The sequence below is a fragment of the Serinus canaria genome, chromosome 8 (assembly GCF_022539315.1).
Source record: "Serinus canaria isolate serCan28SL12 chromosome 8, serCan2020, whole genome shotgun sequence".
Classification (NCBI taxonomy): domain Eukaryota; kingdom Metazoa; phylum Chordata; class Aves; order Passeriformes; family Fringillidae; genus Serinus; species Serinus canaria.
The window spans coordinates 20,897,990-20,923,031 of record NC_066322.1 but is presented as its reverse complement, the minus strand read 5'-3'; the positions used below and the strand labels follow the sequence as shown (position 1 = coordinate 20,923,031).

Below are 25,042 nucleotides of genomic sequence, written 5' to 3'. Positions count from 1 at the left end.
ATTTTATAGGCAGGAGTGGATTATTTCAAATGAGACTGAAAAATTAACAAATTCCATCTCTACAGAAGACATAGTTTTGATTAAACAAAATTATAGGTTGTATCTTATTTCTCTTCCATAAAGTTACACTAATAAACTATTTCTGGTATTGCAAACTCCTCCAGAACTTGCAGGCGGTACACAGGCACTAATAGAGAAACCATATTTTCAGTATGTTTACAAACAAAACTTACATATATGTTCTTTAGAAACCCCAAGAGAACATACTGAGGACTTGGAGAAACATTCTCAGTGGAAGATTGTACTTTAGCTACCAGGAAGGGATTTTCAAAGGCTAATCTGCCATTAATTTTTTTTTTCTTGCCAGCAAGACCAAGGACCACTGGTTTTGAAAAAGGATTCCAGTGTAGTTTTACTAGGCACTACCGTAATTCAAGCACACAATAGCCAGTATTTCAAAATAAAGATGAGATAAAAAAAGGACTTCTTAAAAAACTGTACAAATTTATTTTTAAAATGCAATATACAAGCCAACACTTCATATGTATTTTAATCATACTTTTATTGTAATTACATAAATATGCATTTATTACCGCTGAGAATTATTTTTGTTGTGTTTTTTAATAATGTCCATAATATTATCTCCTGTTACAAGGTTATTATGTAACTGTTTAAGTCTCTGTTGTTCCCTTCTCTTCTGGTCATGCAGATATGGGGAATTAAGCAGTTGTGGGGGAAGAATGGTGCCTGTGGGTTTCACTCTCTTCACAACATCCCAAAAGAGCTTCTTGCTGTTGTTATTGATAAAAGTAATTGCAGTTCCATTGTGACCCAATCTCCCTGCTCTTCCAACCTGAAAAAGCATAAATTCATTTTAAATTAGCAATATTACATGGAAGTCCTTCCAATTGTCTCAGAAGTTTATTTTTTTGTTACAGAACAGCAAGTAAACCTAAGCGACAGCACCAAATCTCTCTCCTCCTCTAAGCACAAAGGTACTTACAACAAGCTTCCTGAATTCAGGATGTGTAGATCTGAAGCTGTAGCTGAAATGCATTTAAAATTATGACTTGTTTATGGGACATACCAGCAGTCTGATATTGGTACTGAGATATGAGGCAAAGGCTTACAGTAAATCTGATCCAAACAAAAGGTTTTAAAAAATACTAGAGAGATGCCAGTTACTTATTCTTCATATCAAGCACAATATGTGCCAGCATGGCCACAAAATTGCCCTTTACTTACAATGTCCTAGTAACTTTAAATTATTTACCAGTATTATCTAAAATGCTTGAACAAATTAGAAAAGAATCTACAAAGACTCCCTATTGAGAAACAGCTAACAAGGTAACATTGGTATAGTTTTGATGCTAGGAAAGACCATTTTTATTTACTTAATACATGCTTGAAACTTTAGCAGAAAGATATTTAAAAACAAGAGGGGAATTCTGCAGTTAATAACACAGGCTACTTGAGGAGTTCATGACAGTAGCTAACTTCTAGAGGTCCTCCTCATCTGTTTGGAATAAGGTTTACTTCAAAGTCAGATCAGTTCCCTCAAGGCTGTGTTTCCAGCATCTGAAGCACAAAGGTCCCATCTCTGCCTGACTCCCCTCACTGTGAAAATCCTTTCTCCCTGCTATGAGGCCACAATTTCCCTTGCAGAAAGCTACAACTGCGGGCTCTTGTCCTTTCCCTGGGCATCTTCAAGGAGAGTCTGGCTCTGTCTCCTCTGTAATCAGCCAAATGGAAGACAGCAATTAAAGTCTCTAGAGCAGCCCAAACAAGCCCAGTTGCCTCAGCCTGTCCTGAAGTGTCACGTGTGCCAGCCCCCTGACTTCACCTGGACTCCCTCCAGTTTGCTGCCCTTTCCCACAGCTGATGTTCTCAGAACTGCACACAGTAGCATTGTGTCTTCCTCATGCTACAAAGAGGGCAAGAATGAGTTCTCTTGATGTGCCAGCTCAAGTAGGGCTGGGCACTGTGCACATAAATGCACACAACACTTGAAACTCACAGGTCATCTCTTCTAAAGCAGGAAATCCAGAGAAAAAAAAAGTCTGAGGAGACACTTGACTAGAAAGAGGGGAAGAAATCAAATTCATGACTGCTGTCCTGATTATTAATGCATATCCCACACTGCAGATGAGCTGTGTGGGAGGGGCAAGAGGGGCATTTGGCCTTTCTTCACACAATAAAAAAATGGTAAACTTTCTTTTCTATAGACAAAAAATTATATACGAGAGTACAAAACAGGAAGAAGTACACTGCAAAAGTAAGTACTTTAAAGACATTCTTCTAGGTTTTAGTAACTTATATAGGAGATAATAGGAACAGTATTCTAGATTTGAGTAATTTACATAAGAGACTTAGAGAAGAGATATCCAGCACCATGTTTTGCTTTCCTATAAAAATAATTCTGAAGAAGAAAATTATCTGTTTACATTTACATTTCCACAGGTGGATGTCATATTTCAATATACTTTTCAAATAAAGCATTAGCAATTTATTTATTTATTTACCTGATGTACATATTCATCCATACTTGAAGGCATATCAAAATTCACCACCAGTTTGACATTGACAAGGTCAAGCCCTCGTCCAAGGACTCCAGTACTTACTATAACTTCATACTTCTCTTGAAGTAATCCCTGGCAAGGAAGGAACAACCTACAATTAATTCTTCTTTCCTTATTTGTATTTTGAACCTCTCCAAGCATGGGTTAACATCTAGTTATTTGGTGTAAGATCACACCCAGTGGGATTATTCTATTGCAGAAGAGAGAATGGCTCCCTGTATTCTTGATTTAAACAGGAATATAATTCAGAGAGATAACCAAAGAGAGAACCAACCCACAATTTTAATTGCAAACATTATTTGAAATGGGAATTTAAATAAGCATTTAATTGTAACTGATAATCTGAGAAACAGTCTCTGTATTTATCTACATTTAAAATAGGATTCTTATCTACAGTTTTGCTTAGTCCTGTCTGTCTCTCATCTCCCCCAGCAATACCTCAGGTATTACTGCAGAAAAGCAGTCCATTATGACTTCAGTCATTCAAATGAAGCCACATTTAAAAAAAGGCCATTTGAAATTTACCAAACACCCTGAACTTGAGCCAGCACAAACCTGTAATATGTCTGTTCTTTCCACTTGAGACTTTTCAGAATGCATAGCTGTGCACTGCAATCCTGTAATCTTATGAACAGCATCACTCAAGAGATCTGCTCCTAGTTTACAGTCCACGAACACCAACACTGGAGGCTTGAAGAGCTTGTTATCCTGTAAAATTAAAGTGTTCATTTAAAAAGGGATTACAACCATTGGCTGTTCATCATCAGCATGGATTCAATTTGTTCTGACCATGAGATGAGAACCTGACAGAGATTTGGACAGATACGAATCCTTTTATAAATTGCTCTTATGAGAAAAATATTAAAACTTACATTTAGTATTTCAAACAGCTTTTTTTTTTTAGATGGTTCTTCTACCCACAAGATAATTTGGCGAACACTGGAACATGGCAGATTCTTCTCTCCAACTGTTATTCTGACAAAATTGTGCAGAAGCTGATTTGCCAAGTGCTCAATGCCCACTGGAATCGTGGCTGACACCAGTATGGTTTGATGATCATGAGAGATGTCTTCCAAAATATCCAACACTTGCTGCTGGAAACCCATTTTTAGCATGGTATCCACCTAAATGAAAAATAATACATTTGTACCACATTTTTTTCCATGAACAGCAGGATCCCAAACTTAAATTGACAGAAGAACATGTAATGTAACATGTGACAATCCAAATGCAGGAGCATTTACAGTCAGAAGAAAAGCTAAGTGAGAAAATTAAAAACAAATGGTTCACACTGGCTCAACAGTATTATCCTGTACCTAACTCTTTACAGCAATACAACATTTGTTGTTTAAACACATTGCAAATTGTGTCAAAAAATAAAACTGTCTCTTAAGAAATATATGCTATTTTTATATCAAACACTCTGTATGTTTAGTGAGATTAGCCACTCACATTACTCTGCCAGGACCTCTGTGTAGGTAATAGAGCTCTGATAATACTTACTTCATCCACCACTACAATTTTTATGCCATGCAGTTGAACAGAACTTTGCTTTAAAATCTCAAGAAGTCTTCCAGGTGTTGCTATTATCACCTGCAAAAAAAATAAAAGGGAAGAAAAAACCCCACATGAGTAAGAAATTCCATGAAAGGACAGAGGACCATCCTAGAAAAACCATAAAATTCTATCACATACATAACAATGGCAGTAATGAATGAAATTACTTGCATTCAAGTAAGTAATAAAATTTCTAGAAAATTTATACTTTATGAAGCCCTTAGAGGAAATGGACCTTTCAAAACTTTAATGGAGGTGTCTAAGTTACAGGTAATAAAATCTACATGAAAAACAAACTACTTTTTCCTCTCAATTATAACTCCTTGTGTAAAATACTGGCATATTTCAGTCTTTGAAAGCAGCAATATCACAATGAAACTTTTTATAAACAAACAAACAAGAAAGCTATTAGATGTTTAATCAGAAGTGAAAAAGTTTTTTAAAAATTGTGTAACTAAAATTTTCAGGAGGCAACAAATGTTTCAGTAGTTCAGGCTTCGGAGAAAGCCATCTTTGTGTGTTCATAGGTGTCACCAGTACCATTTTTGTTTTCTGTGAATGTGAGGACAGCGTGGCTCTCCACTCTGGGTCAGAGCTCACCTTCACACTCTGCCTGAGGCGGTGCAGCTGCGGGGGCAGGGGCAAACCTCCCACCAGCAGAACCGTCCTCATGTTGGGTAACCCGGCCATCAGCTCCTTCGCCTGGCTCTCTATTTGGATTGCCAACTCCCTCGTTGGTGCCAAAATAAGGGCAGATGGAGTTTCTGTCTAGAAAGGAGAGGAAAAAATCTGATAAATGTGGAATTGCTTTATTATTTAGATAAAAAGCTTTCAAATTTCTCAAAGTTATCTTTTACAGTAAAAATGAGAATTATTTTAAGCAGCAAAATAAAATTACTTCTCAATATATACATTAACTTGTACAGTAACCTGAAAATGAAGCATGGGAAAAATTGTGTACAGATGCATTTTTCATTGAGACCCCAATTTTGCACATATGGCTATAAACATGTATCTGTCTTGCAGACTTTAATGATAATCAGACAGAGGAACTGCTGGAGTGTATACATCTTTTCTTACCTACTTCTACATAATGCTTTTGTTCTTAAACTAGAGTTTAGGAGTTGCTAAAGTACTTCAAAGAATAAAAGAGTTACTTAAATAATTTTTCAATTATTCATTTGAAAAAAGTTTTACATGTTTGTGTGTATATACATTCTAAAGGTATCTAAACAGTGCAAAGCATCACTAAAATCATGTCCCGAATTCTCAAATATATTTTTATGCATCCCTTTTTGAATAAAACCCGTAAAGCAGAAAACAGTTCTGAACCACACACAAGGTATTTGCCATTGCTTCTAATTGTAGGTTCATGTCCTTACAAAGCAGAAGTTTTCATAATTCCTTCTCCCACAGTATAAAAGTGGAGACTGTGCAACTAGAGGAGTTCAGAAATTATTTTACCCCAAAATCCTGTAATTATTTTGACAGTCAACCAAATACACTGCAAGAGAAATTACTCTGTGAAGTTATGCAAATTCCAACAATCTCTTTGAGCCATTTGATACATGAAGATACAGCAAGAACTTAGAGAGGGCCTGGAATTATTTTCACTATTTCAAGTCATTTAGGAAGTCTACCACAGAACTTAATTAACTTTCTCAACAAGCAGGAACTGTTTAATAGGTAATATTGATAGAGTTGCTTCATCTCCTGACCAAAGTGAAAAAACATTCAATTTAATTAAAAATAATTTGGACCTCCCCCCTCCAAGAAAAAATGCTTGACCAATCAAGTCAAATAAATCACTGAATGTTAATGATAAACACTGCAATGACATTCTCAATTACATTGAGAATCCAATAGACAAAGCTGCAAACTGCTTTCTCTAACTATCTGAAGCTTCATTACCTCTTTCAAAACCTTCATAATAACAGGAAGCAGGAAAGCTGCTGTTTTTCCAGAGCCCGTGTCAGCACTAGCCAGAATATCCCTCCCTAATAGTCCAACAGGGATCATTTGCATTTGGATGGGAGTTGGGACTTCATAGCCAGAATTCTTTAAATTATTGTTTAAAGTTTCAGGAAAACCACAGTGTTCAAACTCTACAATAGGTCTTGGAATTTGCTGGCCCTGGACAGCAATACCCAGCTGAAGTTTAAGGTTCTCAACCTGCTCCTCTTGCAAACCTAAAATAAAGGAATGATCTTTGTAGAAATATGGTGTATTATGCAGGTGAGCTTCTGCTTGAGAATCTGTGGCTTGATCAGAAGTTAGCTGCTTTTCCTTTGCTTGACTTTGTAGAAGGTGTTTGGCTTTACATTCCAAACTACAAACATCTTCATCTGTTTGATCGCAGATGTACTCCCCGTAGCGGCCACACACAACACACACAGGTTCTCCAGGCTCTGCCCAGCGCTGGGATTTGCTGAAGGATTTTACGGGTTCTTCCAGAGAGCCATCATCCTCAGTATTTTGGCTGTCCTCGGCCAATGGTGTATTAGCAACACCAAGGTCTGCAGCTGCAGGTTCTGTGTGTTGCTGTAGAAGTTCACTTGGATTGTCTGTTGAAGCAGAAGTTTCTGTTCCAAGTGACTTACAGTCCTGGAACTCTGTGGTCACCTCTAGAGAAGATCCTCCAGAAGACAGTTTACTTTTCTTAGCTGTACAACTTTTGTCCTCATCAGCAGTCCTCTTGACTTTAACAGATCGTGGTAAAAACATGCTTCAGTACACTAGAAAGAAAAGGGTTACACTTGTTAGAAACTACTACTATTGAAAAAGGTACATTCTACTGTTACCACCAAATAAAAAAAAATATCTAGCAAATACTGGCAAACACAGAAATCAACTCTCAAACCCTGAAAATGCATAGAATATGCATTGTTTAAAAATTATCTCGATTGTTACAATGTTAATGCAAATGTGAAGAAGAATTTTAAAATAACGGTGGAAGCATGGAACAATATAGAGAATACAGTTAATTGTCAGTATTAGGCCTTTGCAGCTGAGTGAAAACTTTGCTTCTCACTGTGTGGAAATTTATCTATTTTACAAGTCGGTCATATTTAAATCTTGGGAGAGTTCACCTAGTTCTAAAATGAAACCACAGATGCAAACATTCTTCTAAGGTATGGAAAAAACCCAAACAATCTAAACTAAATAAAAATACCATTTTTGGAAAGGATGTCAAATTCAATACAGGATCCATCCAAGATCACTCCTTTTGTTGTTCTTTCAAAAGACCACTTAAAATTATAAGGCTGAAAACTTTTGAGGTTTGTTTAGAGTCCAGCTCTGCTTGTTCACAGTGTCCAGAAACAAGCAAAGACTCCACAATCAATTTGCCAAATATACACTGTAACACAAGACATATTAAGTGTTCAAAAATAACCATATTTTATATTCTGAAACTTTCAGTATTTGTCTCTAAAAGCATCAGATATGCTCACCAATATCGTTTGCTATCATACAATCAGTAAAAAAGTAGAAAAAACACGGCAATTTTTTTCTGAGTAAACTGCACTGTGCCTACCAGTCTCTACGAACTTCTTCTTACAGGAGTTTTTTAAAAACACACCAAGCTATGTCAGCGTGCACAGACAGCCGTGTTAGTGTAACCGGGAGCAGTCCCGAGGACGCGGCAGCGGCGCCGGCCCGCAGAGCTCCGCGGGCGGACGGCGGGTGCCGGGAGCTCCGCCGCGCTCCCGGACCAGAAGCCAAACATCACCATTTCATTTCTCGCGCCTGGCGACAATGTCCCACAACGAACCTCTCTGCACGCTCAGCAGCCTCCCGGGAGAGGGGAGCGCTCACGCAGAGTGCAGGGCTGGCGGACGCTGCTCGGGACGGGCCCGCGGGGACGCCGGGCAGCACGACAGCCTCTCCCAGCCCTGTTCTCCGGCAACAGCCACCCACCCCACGGGAGAACAAAGCGCCGCGAGGCCTTTTCTGCCCGACAGCCGTGCCCGCTGCCGCAGGCGGAGTGCGGCCTCGGCCCCCCCGGCTGACGAACCGCTGCCGCCGGGCCGCGCGCCGCCTCCCGCACAAAATGGCGGCGGCCGCACAGGGCCGCTCCCGCCCACAGCCCCAGCGGGCAGGGCAGCGGCGCGGGCGGGCCGGGCCTGCGCGCTTCGCCGGGCAGGGAAGGGCCGCGGCTACCGGAGCTGCCGCCGCCGGGCTCGGCCTGCGTTGGGGCTCGCAGGAGCGGTTGTCACCCACTAAAATAGCATTCGTTGCCCAGTGTACAACAAGGCAATAATTACCCGCTCGAGAGAGACATTGATTATTTATGTCAGAGTTGCGCAAGCTTGGGTGCTCGGTGGTACTCCACAAACCAAGCACGGCAATTAACAAAACTTTTTACTATTTATACGTTCTAGCCGACAAAGAAATTCGTGTTCATTGGCTACAAGTTACATGGTTCTCTTAATTATCAGAATTCCATCAATATCAGGACATCCTTCTTCCCAGGCTTTGCCAACCTTCCCATAGGTCTGAGGTCAGTGGAACATGTCAAGCCCTAACCCGTGACAAGGTAATTCTACCAACAAGTAATTTGTTTTTCTAACCTCTGGACATCACTTAGAGCTTGTTTGTTAGCTGCTCTTAGTTTCGTTAATTACATTTCCCTTCTTGTTGATTAGGCTTGAGAGTATACAAAGATCAAACAAAGAACCACCTTTCTTACGAAAAGTGTACATAGCGACACAGGCTCTGCAGAGGGGCTTCTCCAGCACTCCCGCAGTCACAGCCAAAGTTGATCCTACAGACAGAGATGCTACAAACACACGTTTGTACATGAGGAAAACGTTCCTGCAGAACACAACGGAGCCATAAGGTATGCAAGAAAAAAGTCCAGTATGTGCCTCAACCTGCTATGATGGGCACAGTGACAGAGCTCTTCAAGTACTGCAAACTGGGTAAGGTATTACTTTCAACAATAAATAAGCCTATTTACACTACATTACAAGGCATGAGAACACAGAATTTATTACATTTCAGTACAGGGCAGAAAACACATTCAGACTTACAGACAACCTGTGCTTTGCAAGACAGCCCAGATGTGACTGCTGCCCCAGGCAAACCCAAGTTCATGGAAGAGCACTGGGTTTGGATGTGTGTCCACTGAGAACACCCATGGTTTCAGCTGCTTGGCTGTTGTGAGCAGGGTGGTCAATGCCACTCACTCGCTTTCCAAGGGTCCCTGTCACCAGGTCAGTCAACCTGTCCCGGGTACTTCTTTACAACATCAAGACCTGTCCCAGGTGGTGTCACTGTGTCTGTACAGATCCTGGGTTGGATCATGCAGGAGGACCAGAGCAAAGTAAAAGTTTACCCTATGACCATAAATTATTTGGTGCACGGCAGAGATATCCTGCAGGAGTTCTCTGGGCTGATGTACTGCCCGGCACTCCGCATGCCCTAAACCTTACCTCCTCCCTCTACTCCAACATTAATCCCATTAACCTGAAAGCATCCACATTGATGGGGAATTCAATTTCTGCCTCATTTTCTCTTCATTTCTCACTGAAGAGAAAATCATAGATCCTAACAGCCCCTTTGGAAGCACAATTTAATGGCAGTCCAGAGGACCAGTGAGAGGAGGGTGAAAACACAGGAACAAAGCTGGGGGCTTTTAAGCAGCTGCCTACAGCATACTATAACATTCAAGTCCAGTCATACGTGAAACATGGTCTATCTTAAGGTACCCTGGATTCCTCTGTAGTAGTTTGCTACAACAGTAGCAATACAAAGTGCAAACAGGGGGATTTGGTCTCTCTGGGATTTTTAAATAACTGGTAGAATTGAAAAGATTATTGAACATCTGGAAAGTGGGCATCACTAGCCTTAAAAATTCATAGGCAACTTCCACCCACACTCCAACATTCCTGTGAAAATCCCCACCTTTCTCTGATTCAGCCTCTGTCATTCCCCTTTGTTTGCACTAACTTTCTTTCCTTCATTTTCCCTCCCTAACAGAAGCAAATTTCCTTTTCATACTTCCACTTTTACAAGGTCATTTCCTGGAATTCAAAACATCATTTGCTAAACAAAGACCAGTATTTCAAAAATATTTAATAGTATATGAGATGTTTCATACCCTATACAGTCCATGCACCAAAATGCAAACATCCTATATGTATCAGCTTTTCCTATTTTTTTCAGTATGCAACAGCAGTAAGAAAAAACTAAGTTACTTGGTATGAAATTCTCCTCTTGAGTGAGAAAGACTACAGTAGAGATGGAAAAATTTTTAGAAAAGGACTCTGTGGATATTCAAAAGCATGAAAGGGCTTCCATGCAAGAAACAACTATGTAGACTCAACAGTCTGAAAAAGAGATGACTAATAACAGGTAACAATAGAGCTACTGTACCTTGAGTGGCTTGTAAAGGCTGGACAGCTATTGATAGTTCATTATTTCTTACAACTAAAATTATAACATGGTTTATAAAAGGTGCTCACTGCTGAAAAGTAGTGTAAGCTCCCAAGAATGTAGTAGGTTATTCTTTATTTACATGGAGAAGTTAATCAGTATAGATGTAACAAAACCTCTTCTGAAACAGATATTGTACTTTGTGAGCTCACTGAATAAATATTTTTTTTTCCTGGAATAAAGCATAAACATTCTGGTTCACTTGCCTAAGTTTTCTTTCAGAATGATGAAATATGTAAGAGGTGCCTTGGTGAATTTAATTCCTATCCTCTCAGCTCTTGATGCTGCTAATCAGATCTGAGGTGAATGGCATTTTAATAGGATTTTCGAATTCCAATTTTTGTACCTTTAGAGTACATTAAATGTCCCAGACAAGATGCTATCAGATATGCTACAAAGGGGTTTGTCTTCATATTTTTCCTCCTAAAAACTAGTTGGTTCAAGCACTGGCTGAGTAAAGGTGAATTTAAGTCCTGCTAAAAAACCATGAGCAAATATGGACAGTAATTTTTGCTCATTCTGAACAATTTATCTGGGGGTGTCATAAAGGAAAGTGTTAAGGTTACCAGGGAAGTAGGGTAGCATTTGTATTTTTTATGATTACATTGTTATTTAATTGAGTTGGTAAAACACAAAGACTTTAAATATTCCCATCTTGCCTACACTCATGTGTACAATAGCTGCTCAGGAAGGTATCACATATTGTTATTAGAAACCCCTGCACGAATATAGTCCTTATATAATTAAAGTGTCTCTTCAGAGTAACTTCTAAAGTAAATATTAGGAGCTACAGAAATGTAACAACGCACACACTACCCCACACATACAAAAGGACCAATACATACTGACAGATTTACTACATAAATATATAGCAAGAGATTATTTCAATTTTATGCAAATTTCTGTTAGAATAACAAAGACAGTAACTATTGATCAAAAGAAATAATGAAAACCATAACAAACAGATTATTAATAGTAAGTATCCCACTTTTTGGTCTATTTTAAATTATATCCAGATTTTTTCATGTTCACTCAAGGTTTATATATCAAATATGCAGAAAGGATTCCTGCCCTCAGTTTAAAAACAGCCATTTGCCCTATAACATCTCACAGCCTTTCTTTTGAAGCACGAATCAACCTTTCCCAGCACTTGCAAATAATAAATAATTCAGTAAAACAAGACTGGATTAAAGCAGGAGACAGAAATCCCTCTACTGCCAGGCACAGTAAATCCATAAGAAACAGGCATTCCATGTACTAATTCAGAGACTGCATCAGAAGCACTGCAAAGAGCTGCCTGGCTGTACCATGCACCCCAGCTCCCCACAGCAATACCGCCCAGGGAGACCCCGTTAGATCCCCCTGAACCAAAATGCCCCAGAACCAAACCTCTGTGCACCTCCACACACCTCTGGCAGGCAAGGTCAAGTTCCACACAGGGAACAGATAAAACCATCCCAAAGGGTAACTGTCCAAAACATTTTAATACAGAGCATTTCAAGTTTCCTCTGTAGCCAAAATATCTTCACTCAATGTGTGAGTTTTCCACCTTGTGTGTGCTCCCAGCACATGCAAATCTGCTGAGAATGGACTCAAACTGGAGTCCAACCAGCACCTGTGCATCACTCCCTCAAGTGGCAAGTGCCAGGACTGACAGATCTGACAATTAAAATGTGTCCCAAAATCACATCAAGAGGAATAGCTTTGGGTTTTCTTTAAGCCATTAATTCCTTTAAATATCTCAATATGTATCCCATGTCGCATTATTCTAAACTACGGAATTCCAGAGCCTTGCTGTTGCTGTTCAATAACATTATAATGAATGAAAAACACTAGGCTTATGAAGATGCCAATTAAAGAATAAAGAAATTATTCTCTGCATTTTTTTTTTTCAAGTGTGCCACATTTGAATACATGTAATTTGAGTTAACAAAATATCCACTGCTTGGGTGGAAAGAAGGGAGAATGTCTTTCCATTCAGGAGGCATGGAAGCCACAGTATGTTTACTTGAGAATGGGCGTCTGTGTCTGCTCCACCTGATGCCATAAAACTAAATATTGTTCTTGTTAAATATTGTTCTGTTTATTTAATGCTTGGGGATTTTGAAGTTGCTCAGTAGATTTTTTAGCTAGGTAATCAACTGCAGCTCTAACCCAAAGTGTATTTAATGAATAGTTCTTTGATTGAAGGAACCAGTGAGTCAATTACTCCACTGGTTTCTGAATTGCAGCTTTTAAGGAACCCCACAGGAAAAATCCAGATAATCTAAAACCAAATAATTGTGGCTATCCATTAACTAGACAATTAATATTCTTGTGAAAATGTCCTGATTTTGTACAGGTATTACATGCAGTATACTTATTCTGAGGCCTAGTTTTTCTAATTTTGTTTAATCTAACCAGGCAAGTCCTACATTTTTTGAAAGTAAATCATCAGAAAAAAATATTTGAACTAATATTTTCAGGCTTCCTGAAAATATTTGCACTCTGTTTGAAGAGCCACATTCTAAGGAAACATTGGCCAATATTAGGTCTCTGCAGAAATCCATGGTAAAAATAATCTAATTAAATCTGAGTTCTTAAAGCATATTACTGAGAAGGTATAATTTTTTTTCTTTTTAAAGAAAAAAAATTTTAAAACTACAAATAACAGCAATCCTGCCCTGAAGCTTCAGCATTAAATTCCACTAGTCCATAGGGAAATAACTCCATAGGGCAATTCATGAAAAAATTATGAACATAATTAATGTATGTGATTATATGCTCAAATACTGCACATAATATTTACTTTGAAAACTGATAGACTCCCTAATTCAGTATCATCATACTGCTAGCACAACTATAAAAACTACAGTGACTACAATACCCAACCTTTGTGTACAAGATCGTCTAGCTTCTTGCAATTAAAAGGAATTATTTTAGGGTATGAGAATCATTTAAACAAATTTAAACTTACAAACCTCTGTCAGGTCTCTGAGACTTAGAGAACAAGGATTTGATCAAAAGATTGCAAACACAATTGCCAGATTCCAGGGACTTCAGAAGGCAGCAAACTATAACCCAGATTGCTAGAGAATTCAGGTGGAAATTAACAAGATTAAATAAATCTTGAAATATAACGTAATTAGAATTAAGAATTAAAAATTCTCTTCTTTTCTGTTAATCTGTTTTTCTTTCTGAGAGGATATATTTGTGTTCCAATTAGTAAGTCTGGAGGCAAAAGAGATTGGCATCTATTCTAACAGTAAGATAACATTCACACAACATGCACTTACTGAAAGTAAACCCTTTTTTCCTCCTCCTTTGGGGTCTCACACAAAAGGATGGGAGAGAAAAAAGAAATTCCACAAGAAACAGCAGGAGTCATCCAGTTCCAGCTTGTCAGATTACCTGTGTCCAATCTGTATCACCACCTGCCCATTGATAAACTCTCTTTTAATCATGTAACTCAAGAGATGAAGACTTTTCTAATTAATCAGCAAGTATGACAACTATAATAGGTACACTGCATTCATAGGGAGTGAAGGAAACAGAGACAAAATCCAATACTGTGGCAAACTGAAGAAAAGATTTATGGCATAAACCTTTTGAGTAAATGGCTAACAAATTTTTCTTTCCACCACTAAAGCTCCTACCAGCACTGCTAGTTTTGGCAGCAGAAACCACTGCAAGAAAGGCCTGGAATACATGCAAGAGAGCTGCTACAAACCAGACTTTTTATCAGTTCTCTTGTTAAAACTGATGCCAGTATTAACCAACTGGTTTATCCTTTACGCTTCCCTACATTACATTTGGTGCTCCTTCTGTCTCTTCATGAAGGATTAAATTGCCCTAGTTGAATCCCTCACCAAAAAATCACTGAAGGGCACAGAAGGATTGCTGTGACTACATCTACACTTTTTTAAATCTCACACTCAAGGATCTCAGACTGCTAAAGTGAGACCAACAGGTTTGTCCTTCTAAAACTGTTACTTTCCTAAACTTTCTTGTGAGAACATGCAAACAATACATTAGCTCAACTTGATAAAGCACAATGGCTATTAAGAAACAAAAGTAAACCTGAAAAATGCAACATATTTCTCATTATCATCCTTGAATGACTGCTCCCCATGCTTTTTATTAGGAAGATTCAAAGATGCCAGTAACCTTACAGCTGGTGACTGTAATAGCAGAGGGTAACAAGACAGAAATAATGAATGCCTCCTTGTTAAGCAGTGTTGTTTGTGCTGTTCCAAGAGAGATCTGCCAAGAACTTTTCATGCAAACCTTATTTTTCTGGGATCTGTAACTTGGCGGCAAAAAATTCCAGCATGATACCCAGTTCAAAAGAATTCACATTACAAGCTTTAAAATACATTTTTGGGTCTTGGAATAAATTAAATTTACACTAAACAAGGTAAACACTTTAGCACTTCATGCTTTATTGAAAGAAAATTTGTGGTTATCAAGTTTGCACCCCAGATAATTTTATGTTTTCTAACTCTTGGGTATTAAATAAGTCTCAAGTACTGCAGTGTGAAAGGAGACTTTGTGCTGTATGGTCAAGATTTCACTGAAGTGTATTTTGTTTTTAAGGAAGACTGTATGAAATACACGAGACACTCCTTATTTTATCCACCAAACAATTCAGTGGAATAAATGTGCTAATTCTTAAGACAACTCAGCTGACCTGGGTATAATGCCAGGTTGTGAAAAAAAAAATGGCTATTTAACATTTAGCCCAGAATTTCAATGTGAAATTATGTCAGGTTGTTTTTGTTTTGTTTTTGAAGAAATGATTCAAAGCTTTGAACCACCCAAAAGTGCAATTTCAGCATACCCATTTAATTTTTGCCTCTTGACCCATTACAAGCAGGTCATTTTGTAGAGTTCCTGGCCAAAGCAGCATTTTTTTCTGTGGCAACTAGCAAGATACACAAAAATTAGATTTCAGGCACAAAACAGATTTCAGCCCAAGCTAAGGAGGTTTTCTATCAGGTAATAGCCAGCTGTCAAGAAACAAGAAGGTTACGATACTGAGTTGACTGAGACTGGAAAGGAATTGGTGGCTTAGGCTTACACCTATGAGGAATAAACCTCCTGCAATTCAAAACTAAAAGGAGATCATCAAAACATATAAATATCATCAATATCAACATATTATAACTTTTCTTATTATATGGTGAGGTCATTTCAAAGGAAACACTAGAAAGAACAAGGCCAGAAAAAGAACAAGAGACAGAGCATCTTAAAAAAGTTTCTGCTGATTTTCCTAACTTGGTTTTTTCTCCCCTAGATCACATTATCCCCCAAAATATCTTTTCCTACCTTACAGTTCAAGACAAATCAAAACTACAGATTTGTAACCCAAATCAAAACACAGTTCCTTTGAGGGTATTTGCAATTCAGCTAACATGCTGGGTGTATAAAGACATTACCAGTTTTGGAGAGTTTGCATGAACTGGAACTTGGAGCAAAAAGGCAAGGTTGCCAAAAGGCTTCTGTCTTACTGACACTGTCTGCTTTGCAAGGAGCCACAAAGGGAGTCAGTGGTTACAATAGGGTGTTGGCCCTGGGAAGCATGTCATGTCATCCTTTAATCATTAAAGAGTCAGCAGAAGCCCAGACACACCATCTCCATTCAGATGGCTCCTAACCTTCTGTTGATACACAAGGAACCTGTTCTCTAGCAGCAGTAAGGATATTTCTGTGGGACTGGGCTGTCTTAGATAACAAAACCAGAGCAATGTAGTAATCAAAGCCTTTTTTTGTTACCCTTTGCCTAGTCTTACAATATCTAACACCTGTATTATTCTCACTCCGAGCTAAAATGGTTCATCAGTTTGTTCAGCATTTGCACCATGGTATCTTTGGCTATAAGTCCTATGATGTGTTACAACGTAAATAGCATGTGGGTTGGGCTTTTTTCTCTTTCTACTGAACTATTCCATCTCAGTTTATCTCTTTACCCAAAAAAGTCAAGTTTTATTCCTAATTATACCAGTACATTACCACTTAAGATCTTGGTGGTAAAAGAGAATAAAGCATGGCTACGTGCCCTCTACCTTGAACACACTTTCTTACTGAGACTGTTTTTGCTCCCCAACACTTTTGGTGACCATGACTTATCGCTTTTCACACTTCTGAAAGTGCAGACTACCAACTGCAACAGAGACTTTCAAATACCCCATTTCAACAGTTACCCAATGCATAGCAAAGTACTCACTCATCTGAACAAGCTGGATCTGTATCACACACTGGCACATTGCAGTGGAATCTGTTCTGTTGCCCTACATTCTCCAATCTGGCAATTGCTTCATTTCTGTTAGGAACAAATAAAAAAGGAAGAACGAGTTTGACACAAACACAGAGACTTGCCAGATCAAAGGTAATAGGTATAAATCCCAGCAAGTTCTCCTCCTTGTATAAAATCTCCAGGTGTTACTTTTGTTGTTTCATGGAATGATCCCCTTAATTCAACCCAGTGCCTGCTAGCATCCTCTCCCCCAGGGTGATTCTCCACTCCTTTAGTAAATTACCATCCATAGGAACTGAACTGTGGATGTCAGAACAAACCCTGTACTATGGGAGACTTCCTGACTGTGCTGAAGTGAGAGTGCCAGGGGTACTTTGTTTGTCTCAGGCTGCTTCCAGGGCAGTGGCCATCACAACTGGGCTCACACTCACCCTGAACAGCAAGGCCAGGGCCTCCTTCCTTCATCCACATTCAACTAGACTGGTGATCAGAGAGAGCTCTGTTTCCAACACCCATGAAGATGATGGACATTTCTCTTCTTTTTGCCAACAAATGGAACAGAGACTGCTCCCTGCCCAGGTGAGATGGCAGAGATAACACTCCAGGCTTTAACGGAGCCATGCGTATTGTAGAGCAAGAATACCACAGGAGGGCAGAAAACCAGAGAGATGTGCAAACTTTTGTACTTCATTTCTCTTTTGAACCTTTCTACAAGAAAGAGACCACCCAGTTTTTTTTCTACAATTACAAATAAACTGCCTGACACCTTTAATCCAGAAAACCAATTATATATACACTTGTATTTAATCATGTCTGTAGCACCAGTGATTTCAAATGGGAGCAACACATAAGATTAACAAAAACTTTTTAAAAAATCCTTGTTGGAGCCAAGCTTTTATTGCTAAATATATAAATAACCACAAGTTCAGTTTAAGGCTAGTATTAAAATAATTGTTGTTCTTTCCATGTTTTTCATATATATTAAAATTGGGGAGTATTTAAATCAAATTGTTCTGTACATGGCTTAAATATCCCATACATTTTTCTATCTTGAATTTGTTTTCAAATGAATCATAAGGCAAACACCCTGTAAAGCTACTCAGAAAGTATTATAAACAAATTAAGTTATTCCAAAAGAGAATTACATGTAACAGAGTTCTATACACTCAGGTTGTGATGACCTTACTAAGCATGCATAAATGGTTACAATAATAATCTTTGATATACACTTTCCACAGCTGATTTTTAAACAGTTACCGGCCATGTACAGCTGCTTCCTAAAGTAACAAATAAAATCCTCAATAACATGCAATTTCTTCATAATTTAAGGGAAATGGAAACTCCCTAAAAGTATCAGAGAAAATTTGGATTATGATGTTTCAAAGACATAAAAAAAAACCCAAACCAACTTCACTGAATAGTCTTCCATGCTATTCCCTTGCTTTCCCTTCCTCATTCATCTTTACCACCTCTTTGGGAAAAAAAAGAATTTCAGTGCAATGAAATGATACCAGAAATTTACTGTTCAAACATAGCATTCTCTTTACTGCTCTCTCAATCAGACACACATGAGCTTCAGTGAAAACTGGAAGCAGGGCCAAAACATGGGAAACTGAAGTCTATTCATGTCCTTCTAATAAATTATGTATATGCTCAAAACAAATGAGCTTTTATGAATGTTCAGATCTTTTTTCACATGTAGAAGCAGCACAAAAAAAGCCAGTCACAGCAGGAAGAAGTGAACAATTTTGTATTCAGTTTCATTCAGACTTGTGAAAAAGTCTTACTAACTGATTTAAACTTCTTTTACCTGAATGTACAGTTTGAAATCTAGTCAATTTTCCTCTAAACTGGAATGCAAATAAAGCATTACCTAACAACAATAATAACATGGTGCTTTATTTTTGCACAAAGTATTTTTCTGAATGCAAGTTTCCCACCATACATCTTATTTTCAGGGCAGCCAAGCCATTTAAAGATTATATCCCTTAAAAATCACCCTCAGAATTTTCCATAGAAAACACATCAGGCACTAGGTGGTCATAAAGATATAGTGCAGATCTTTCACTTAATGAAAGAGAGTAGGATCTTTTCCATATGTTTTAAAGTTTATAGTAAAAAATACAAGTTATAGCAAGGTATTTTTTTCTTCACAGACAACCTGGCAATGGTGGAATGTCAAGAAGAAAGCCCTGGAATTAGGGAGTATTGCACAGCATATGTGGGAAGACAGCTCATCTAAAACCCCCTAGAACAAGAGCAATTCCACCAGATGGGAAGAAGACAAAAGAAGCCAGTGGAAATCTGGAAATCAGATTTTAAAAATCGGAAGCAAATTTTAAAATCTCAGAAAAGAAGACACCAAAGTAACCAGAGAAAAAGACAAAACAAACCAAGCAGTCCTAAGTGTTGAGGGAGATTAGAGGTTTTGCCACAGATCTCTTGGTTGGTTGGTGACCCAGTGGAACTGGTGGAGGGAAGATGTAGATTTTTTTTCCCCTCCCCCTTTGCAGGGCTACATTAGGTCAAAGTCAGGTTGAGGAAATTAAACCAGTAGTGTCCAAGTATTAAGAGAAATGACTGTTAGGTATCACACTTGATTTTCATTGAGCAGCATTTCGTTGTGCAGATTTCAGTAGCCGTAATGAGCTAAAGTAGCTATTACTCCAATTTTTCTTCTTTCAGTTTTAATTGTATCAAAAATCATCACATATTATTCAAGTAAAATGTCATACAAACTTTTATTTTCCCTTTGGCTCATGACTACTAGAATGTATAAAGTTGGTAAACTGTTTTCTTCTCTCAGCACTTTCTGATCACAAATTAATAGAAGAATTTGAAAGACAGTAATTATGTAACTGTTCTTGTACTTTTGTATCATCCTGAAACAGGAAGAGCACATTCCCTTCCAAAATCATGTTCTGAGAAAACTCTTAGCTTGCAGAAACTACATATATGCATGTTAGAAATAATGGCAAAGCACTTTAATCATTCAGATAATAATTCAATTAATTATCACAGAATAGCCTGGATTGGATGGGACCTTAAAGATCACCTAGTTTTAAGAAAAGTGTTTTTAAGAGCTGCCAGCTCTGGTCAGCTTCTTTATCTCTAAGGACAGTTTTCCAGGGAGTCTTATTCAGCAACTCCTAAACAACTGGAAGTCTGTTCTTTCAAAGTTCAGGGTCCTGACTTAGCTCCTTGCCAGGCTCACAATCCTCACAAACTCCACCAGAGTGGTCACTACTGTCCACCTGCCACAAATCTTAGCCCCTCTAATGAGCTCATCTGCATTGGTAAGCACCAGCTCCCATAATCCTTCTCTTCTGTAATGCCTGGACCAGGAAAATGTCTCTACACACTCTAGGAGTCTCCTAGATTGCTTATAGCCACTAGACTGCTATTTAAAAATAAAATTCCATAACTCTTACAGTTTTACCACTACCTATAAAGACATATATTTTATAAAATGTCATGGTTTAAGAGGCTGGAATATCAATAATTCCATTTCACAAGTCATCCTTAGGCTGTAATAATCTCAGACAATGATTTATAGATTACCTGTTTAACCTCATGTTTGTAACACAAAACCTGCAGAAGTCAACAAGCACATTCCTCAGGGATCCCACTGGGACATGACTGGTTCTTGGTTTGTACACTGACAGCACCACATCAAGTCATCCATGCAGCCTCACTGCAGAGGTTACAGGCCACAGGTTGCACCCCTCCCCTCAGCCAAACCACTTTATCATGACTGATATCCTCTAAGCTCAGGAAAACAGATGGGATCATCTTAATTAGGCAAATTTGATAACAGCAATTAAAGATAATATGCCCACAGTGTTATTCCAAGTCTGTTTCCAACCTCAGAAGTGAAGCATTACTCAGCAGTATAGTTACTGTGAACTGCTGTGTTACTTGATTTGCCCTAATATAGCTAAACTGAAGTGGGAATGTTTTTGCTACCCTCCATAGACAGCCAGATAAGCTAGCTGTTCACTAGCACCCAGTCTGGCTACAGACAGTGCCTCTGCAAAAACAGCCATGGTATTTCTAACTTTAGACATTTTACTTTGTCTTTATCATTAAGTGTTGTGAAGGAAGAAACTATGCATGAAATGTTATTCCAGATTGAACACTGTACTCTAGTGCTGGCCTGATATTAGTCTACAGGCTCTATTCTACACATAGCCTCTTCAGAAGCTAAGTGAATCTTAAAACAAGTGGAAAAAAATGTATGAAATTGTTAGTCAGGACTTGTTCCACTATCTCCAAAAGTTAGAACTATGCCATCCACACCATTATTCACAGCTTCATGGTCATATTGGTTCCTGTTGCCTGATGCTCACCACAGGCTGGGTACACCCACTGTGAAAATGGCCAGACACATGACAGTGAACAATCAGGCTTATGATGTAATCACAGGATAAAACTAGTCAAATGGGATTCTAATTTGGGGTAGAGGAAGGTGCAAGGAAGGGAGAAAGAAAGTAAAAAAATTGAAATCTGTGAGATGCTTGTTTTAATACGTAGCTTTTCCGCTCAGAATTAACGCTAAAGTATAGAACACTGTGCAGGAGAAAGCTTGCATACAGGAAAGATTATCACTATTTAAAATATTTCAAGATGTATAAACAGGATCAGAGCAGAAAGGGATGACTCCTCATTCAGTTTTCCTGTTTATTTACTCTGAGCAATTAGAGCAGATTTTAATCATTTTCCATATTGGCTGTTGGTATCTTTGACAATGCAATAAGCTAGATGACATTTTGGCAATTTTGCAAAAGTAGAAGAACTGGCACAGGCACTCCAGCAACCGGTGGTGATGTCTTCTTTTGCACTTACGTCTATTAGATTTTATATTCATGCATTATCTTTTTGAAACCCCACTTTGATTGCAGTTACCACAAGACAGCTTTTTTAGATTTGGTTTCATGACTCTGAACAGGTTTCACCAGCACAAGTGCTGCACCCACATAAAACTCCATTATAGCTAAATAATGGCCCTGCACCTCTTCTTAACATGTTTTCCTATAGACTGATCTAATTTTGAGGTATTTTCTCAGTCATACAAGAAACAAATGAATTGGCATCTAGAACATAGTTCCTTTTTTTCTTCTTAACTCTAATCATTTGAGGTTTTAAAGCTTAGTAATTTCAGGAGTTTGTTACTAAATATACAGGAAAAAATTTTAAAATTTCTATTGGCAGTGTAAAAAATAGTTAAAATAATGTGAAGTGTCTAATGTAACTTATTTCCAAAGTATGCACAAAAAAATTAATGCAAACATTAATTGTTGGAAACTAAGCATATAGTCTTTCTAAATAGAGAACATTGTCCAAGTGCACCTGTATGTTAATTTGGTATTATTACTATTTCTGCTGCAGAGGATCTGGAAATTTCAGTCCTTAGTCTGCTAAAGCAAGGATTTCTCAACTTTCCTCCTCCTCCTCCTCCTCCCTATTCTGCAGAGTACTGCCCACAGCAGCTCCTAGTTTTGTAGCTAGGTATGCACCACTTATGAGTGGTATGCATGACAATTTGGGAATCCCATCTCAGAGAGTGTATGGGGAATAGTCAGCAACAATTTCTTCAAATGTTGACCTCCACAACCCCTTCATTTACTTATTACTAATTAATATAGCTACATGTCAGTAAAACTGCAAACTACTCTTGCCACATAATCATATTTGTCTCCCTGAGCACCTGAAGTGCTAGAAGCACACACAGACACACAGCAATGGAAAAAATCTGTGCAGATCGAGTCACAGACCACTCGAAACACAAAGAAATAACAGTCTAGCTGGAATATTATTTGAAATCTTACAAAATCATGCTTAGACTTTGTCTATTCTTTAGGGGAAGAAGGGCAGACTTCAAACCATATATATGGTTTTTATATACATATATATACATGTAGATAAACACATATATACATACATACAATAACAATGTATCCACAAGAGCCTACAATAACTATTTGCTGCCAAAACGTGGCGATTCCCACCCGCTTGCCGCGGGTCACCCGATGACACGGTGCCCGTGCCGAGGGGGCAGAGCCTCCGCCGGGCTCCCCTCAGCAGCACGGCCGCACCCTCAGCCCCGCGCTCGGAAGCCAACCCATCCAGTTCTGTTTGAGTCATTAATCACGCACTTACTGCTTCCTACCGTGACTAATGTTCCCGCCATGCAGCCCACTGTTACAGGGGCTCTGGGAGCTCCCCAAAACAGCCCAGGTACTTATGAGCAAGACAGGAGATGGTCTCTAGGGCAAATCACTACTCTTCCTGCTATTACAGTGATTACGTGACCAGGCCCTGAACCATTTTAAGGCTTTGTCATTTTTTTTACCCGAGTATTCTCAAAGTTATATATAGACCCGATTTAAAATTGGGGGGACAAATGCACGGGGCGGGGGATGTTCAGCCCGCCTCCTCGGCAGCGCTCCGTGCTCCAGTCACCGCGACCCCGGCCGGCGGGGCTCCCCTGCATCCAGGCGGCTCCTCAGCCCCCTTGCAGACGAGACACGCGGGGCTGATCCCGACCTTCCCCGACGACACCGCAACGGGCCCGTCCGGCCACGCTGCGGAGAGCGGCGACGCCGGGGCGGGTGGACCCGCGGCCGAGGGACACCGCCCTTTCCCAGCCGTTCCCAGCGCCGCCGGCGCCCCCTGACCGCGGGAAACACTCCCCCCTCCTCCTCCGGCTGCCGCCAGGCTAAGGCTGGGCCGGGCTGGGCCTGTCCGCGCTCCTGAGGCCGCCCCACCCGAGGCCGGACCCACCTCGAGCGACCCCGCCTGACGCGGCGCCCGCAGCCCCCGTGGGGAGGGGGCGGCCCAGGCCCGCCCCGGCGCTGCCCCTCGGGCTCCCGCCCCGCCCGGGCGGGGAGGCGCTGGCGGCACATGCGCAGCCGCCTTCGCCCATCCAGTGCGGCAGCCGCGGGTGGAGAACCGCAGCGGCATCGCCGAGCGGCGCGGGCAGCGGGGGCCGGCCGGGGGGCGCCGGGGCCGCCAGGCAGCAGCGTTAGGGAGCCGGCTCCGCTCCTGGCCCGCAGAGGCCGCCGCTGGGGCGGTGCGGGGCCGTGCGGCTTTTTGGGGCCGGACCCCGGCGTTTTGACATCCCAGCGCTGGGAAGGGCCGCGTCCCGGCCTGCGGCGGCTGCGGGGGCCCTGCCGGCGGCTCCCGCCCCGGGCCGGGGGACTGGCGGCCGCCTGGGGCGCCCAGCCCTGGCCGCAGGGTCTCCCCAGGGAACGCGGGGCCGGGGCCGCCGGGGGCATTTTTTCGGAGACGGAGGGACGGCGGCGTTAGTGAATTGAGACAAAGAGCGAGGAGGAGGAGGAGGAGGAAGAGGACACTCGGACTCGGCTACATTCCTGTGCAGAGAAAGGCGGGAGGCGGTGTTAGCCCTTTACGGACAGCTGGGTCCGGCGCTACTCTCAGCTGCTGTCGGCGTATTTACAGCCGGCTCTCCCTGCCGTGGGAGGAGGAGGACGGAGAAACAACCATGTAAGTTCCCAGTTGCCGGGGGTCCTGTGAGAAGATGGGGGATGCCGCAGACGCCAAGGAGATGAGGAAGACTTTCATTGTTCCTGCCATCAAACCCTTTGACCATTATGATTTCTCCCGAGCGAAAATCGCCTGTAATCTGGCCTGGCTGGTGGCCAAAGCCTTTGGGACAGGTAGGTGGCGTCTCCTTCTTCCCTTTCTTTGATGCTGGTTCCTGCTTGGTTGCTTCGCTACTGAGGACGTGCGAGCCATTCCCTGAGGAGCTGAGAAGGGGGGGAGATGTGTGGGAAATGCTTTTGGTCTGTTCCCTTATCCTTCAGATCTCTTACCCCTGTGAGGTTTTTTGTTTTTCTTTTGTTTTTCCTTAATTACACTTAGTCTGTTTGGAGTAGTCTCCCTATTTCCATCAGCAAGTAAATTTGGCATGTTGGCACTCATATGGTTTTGCTTGAGTGAATCGATCTCTGTAAATGGTATTTTATTTTTTGCTCTGGTCACACTTCTACAATGCGAAAAAACCCCATCAATCCACGTTTGTCTGTCATCTTGAAATTTTTCCTGGTATTGCTTAGGAGCAGAATTGTGGCTAGCAATAGAAATGGGTTCTGACATGTGTGATAGTAGCCTGTAGCCATTTGAGTGTTTAAGCAATAAGAAGGGTTTCAGGGAAAAGAGCATTTAGTGCCAGGTTTTGGCCTGCACAATACAGAAGGCTCTTCTTGTCCGT

At 40.4% G+C, this 25,042-nt stretch overlaps 2 protein-coding genes across 8 annotated transcripts in view; one reads left to right on the top strand and one right to left on the bottom strand.

Moving 5' to 3' along the window:
- Positions 1 to 543: 543 nt before the first annotated feature.
- Positions 544 to 23,670, bottom strand: DDX59 (DEAD-box helicase 59). Of its 4 annotated transcripts, XM_030226747.2 has the most exons (9): positions 23,593 to 23,670; positions 16,780 to 16,875; positions 6,048 to 6,871; positions 4,737 to 4,904; positions 4,083 to 4,172; positions 3,452 to 3,703; positions 3,135 to 3,287; positions 2,523 to 2,651; positions 544 to 853 (listed from the first exon to the last, which is right to left on the bottom strand). In XM_030226747.2, exons 3-9 carry the CDS (start codon positions 6,858 to 6,860, stop codon positions 590 to 592), a joined length of 1,869 nt encoding a protein of 622 aa, XP_030082607.2. In that variant the 5' UTR covers positions 6,861 to 6,871; positions 16,780 to 16,875; positions 23,593 to 23,670; the 3' UTR covers positions 544 to 589. The 4 variants fall into 4 exon arrangements, with proteins under 4 accessions (XP_030082607.2, XP_050833240.1, XP_030082608.2 ...); XM_050977283.1 differs by lacking the exons at positions 16,780 to 16,875; positions 23,593 to 23,670 and adding an exon at positions 7,909 to 8,211; XM_030226748.2 differs by lacking the exons at positions 16,780 to 16,875; positions 23,593 to 23,670 and adding an exon at positions 8,152 to 8,189.
- A 425-nt stretch (positions 23,671 to 24,095) lies between these two features.
- Positions 24,096 to 25,042, top strand: part of CAMSAP2 (calmodulin regulated spectrin associated protein family member 2) — a 78,720-nt gene continuing 77,773 nt past the window's right edge. For 3 of the 4 annotated variants that reach the window (XM_018912088.3, XM_009088472.4, XM_018912087.3), the window contains exon 1: positions 24,096 to 24,488. In XM_018912088.3, the coding sequence (XP_018767633.3) occupies positions 24,350 to 24,488 (139 nt within the window). In that variant the 5' untranslated portion in view covers positions 24,096 to 24,349. The remainder of the gene's footprint in view (positions 24,489 to 25,042) is intronic. The other variant, XM_009088473.4, reaches the window with a different exon arrangement.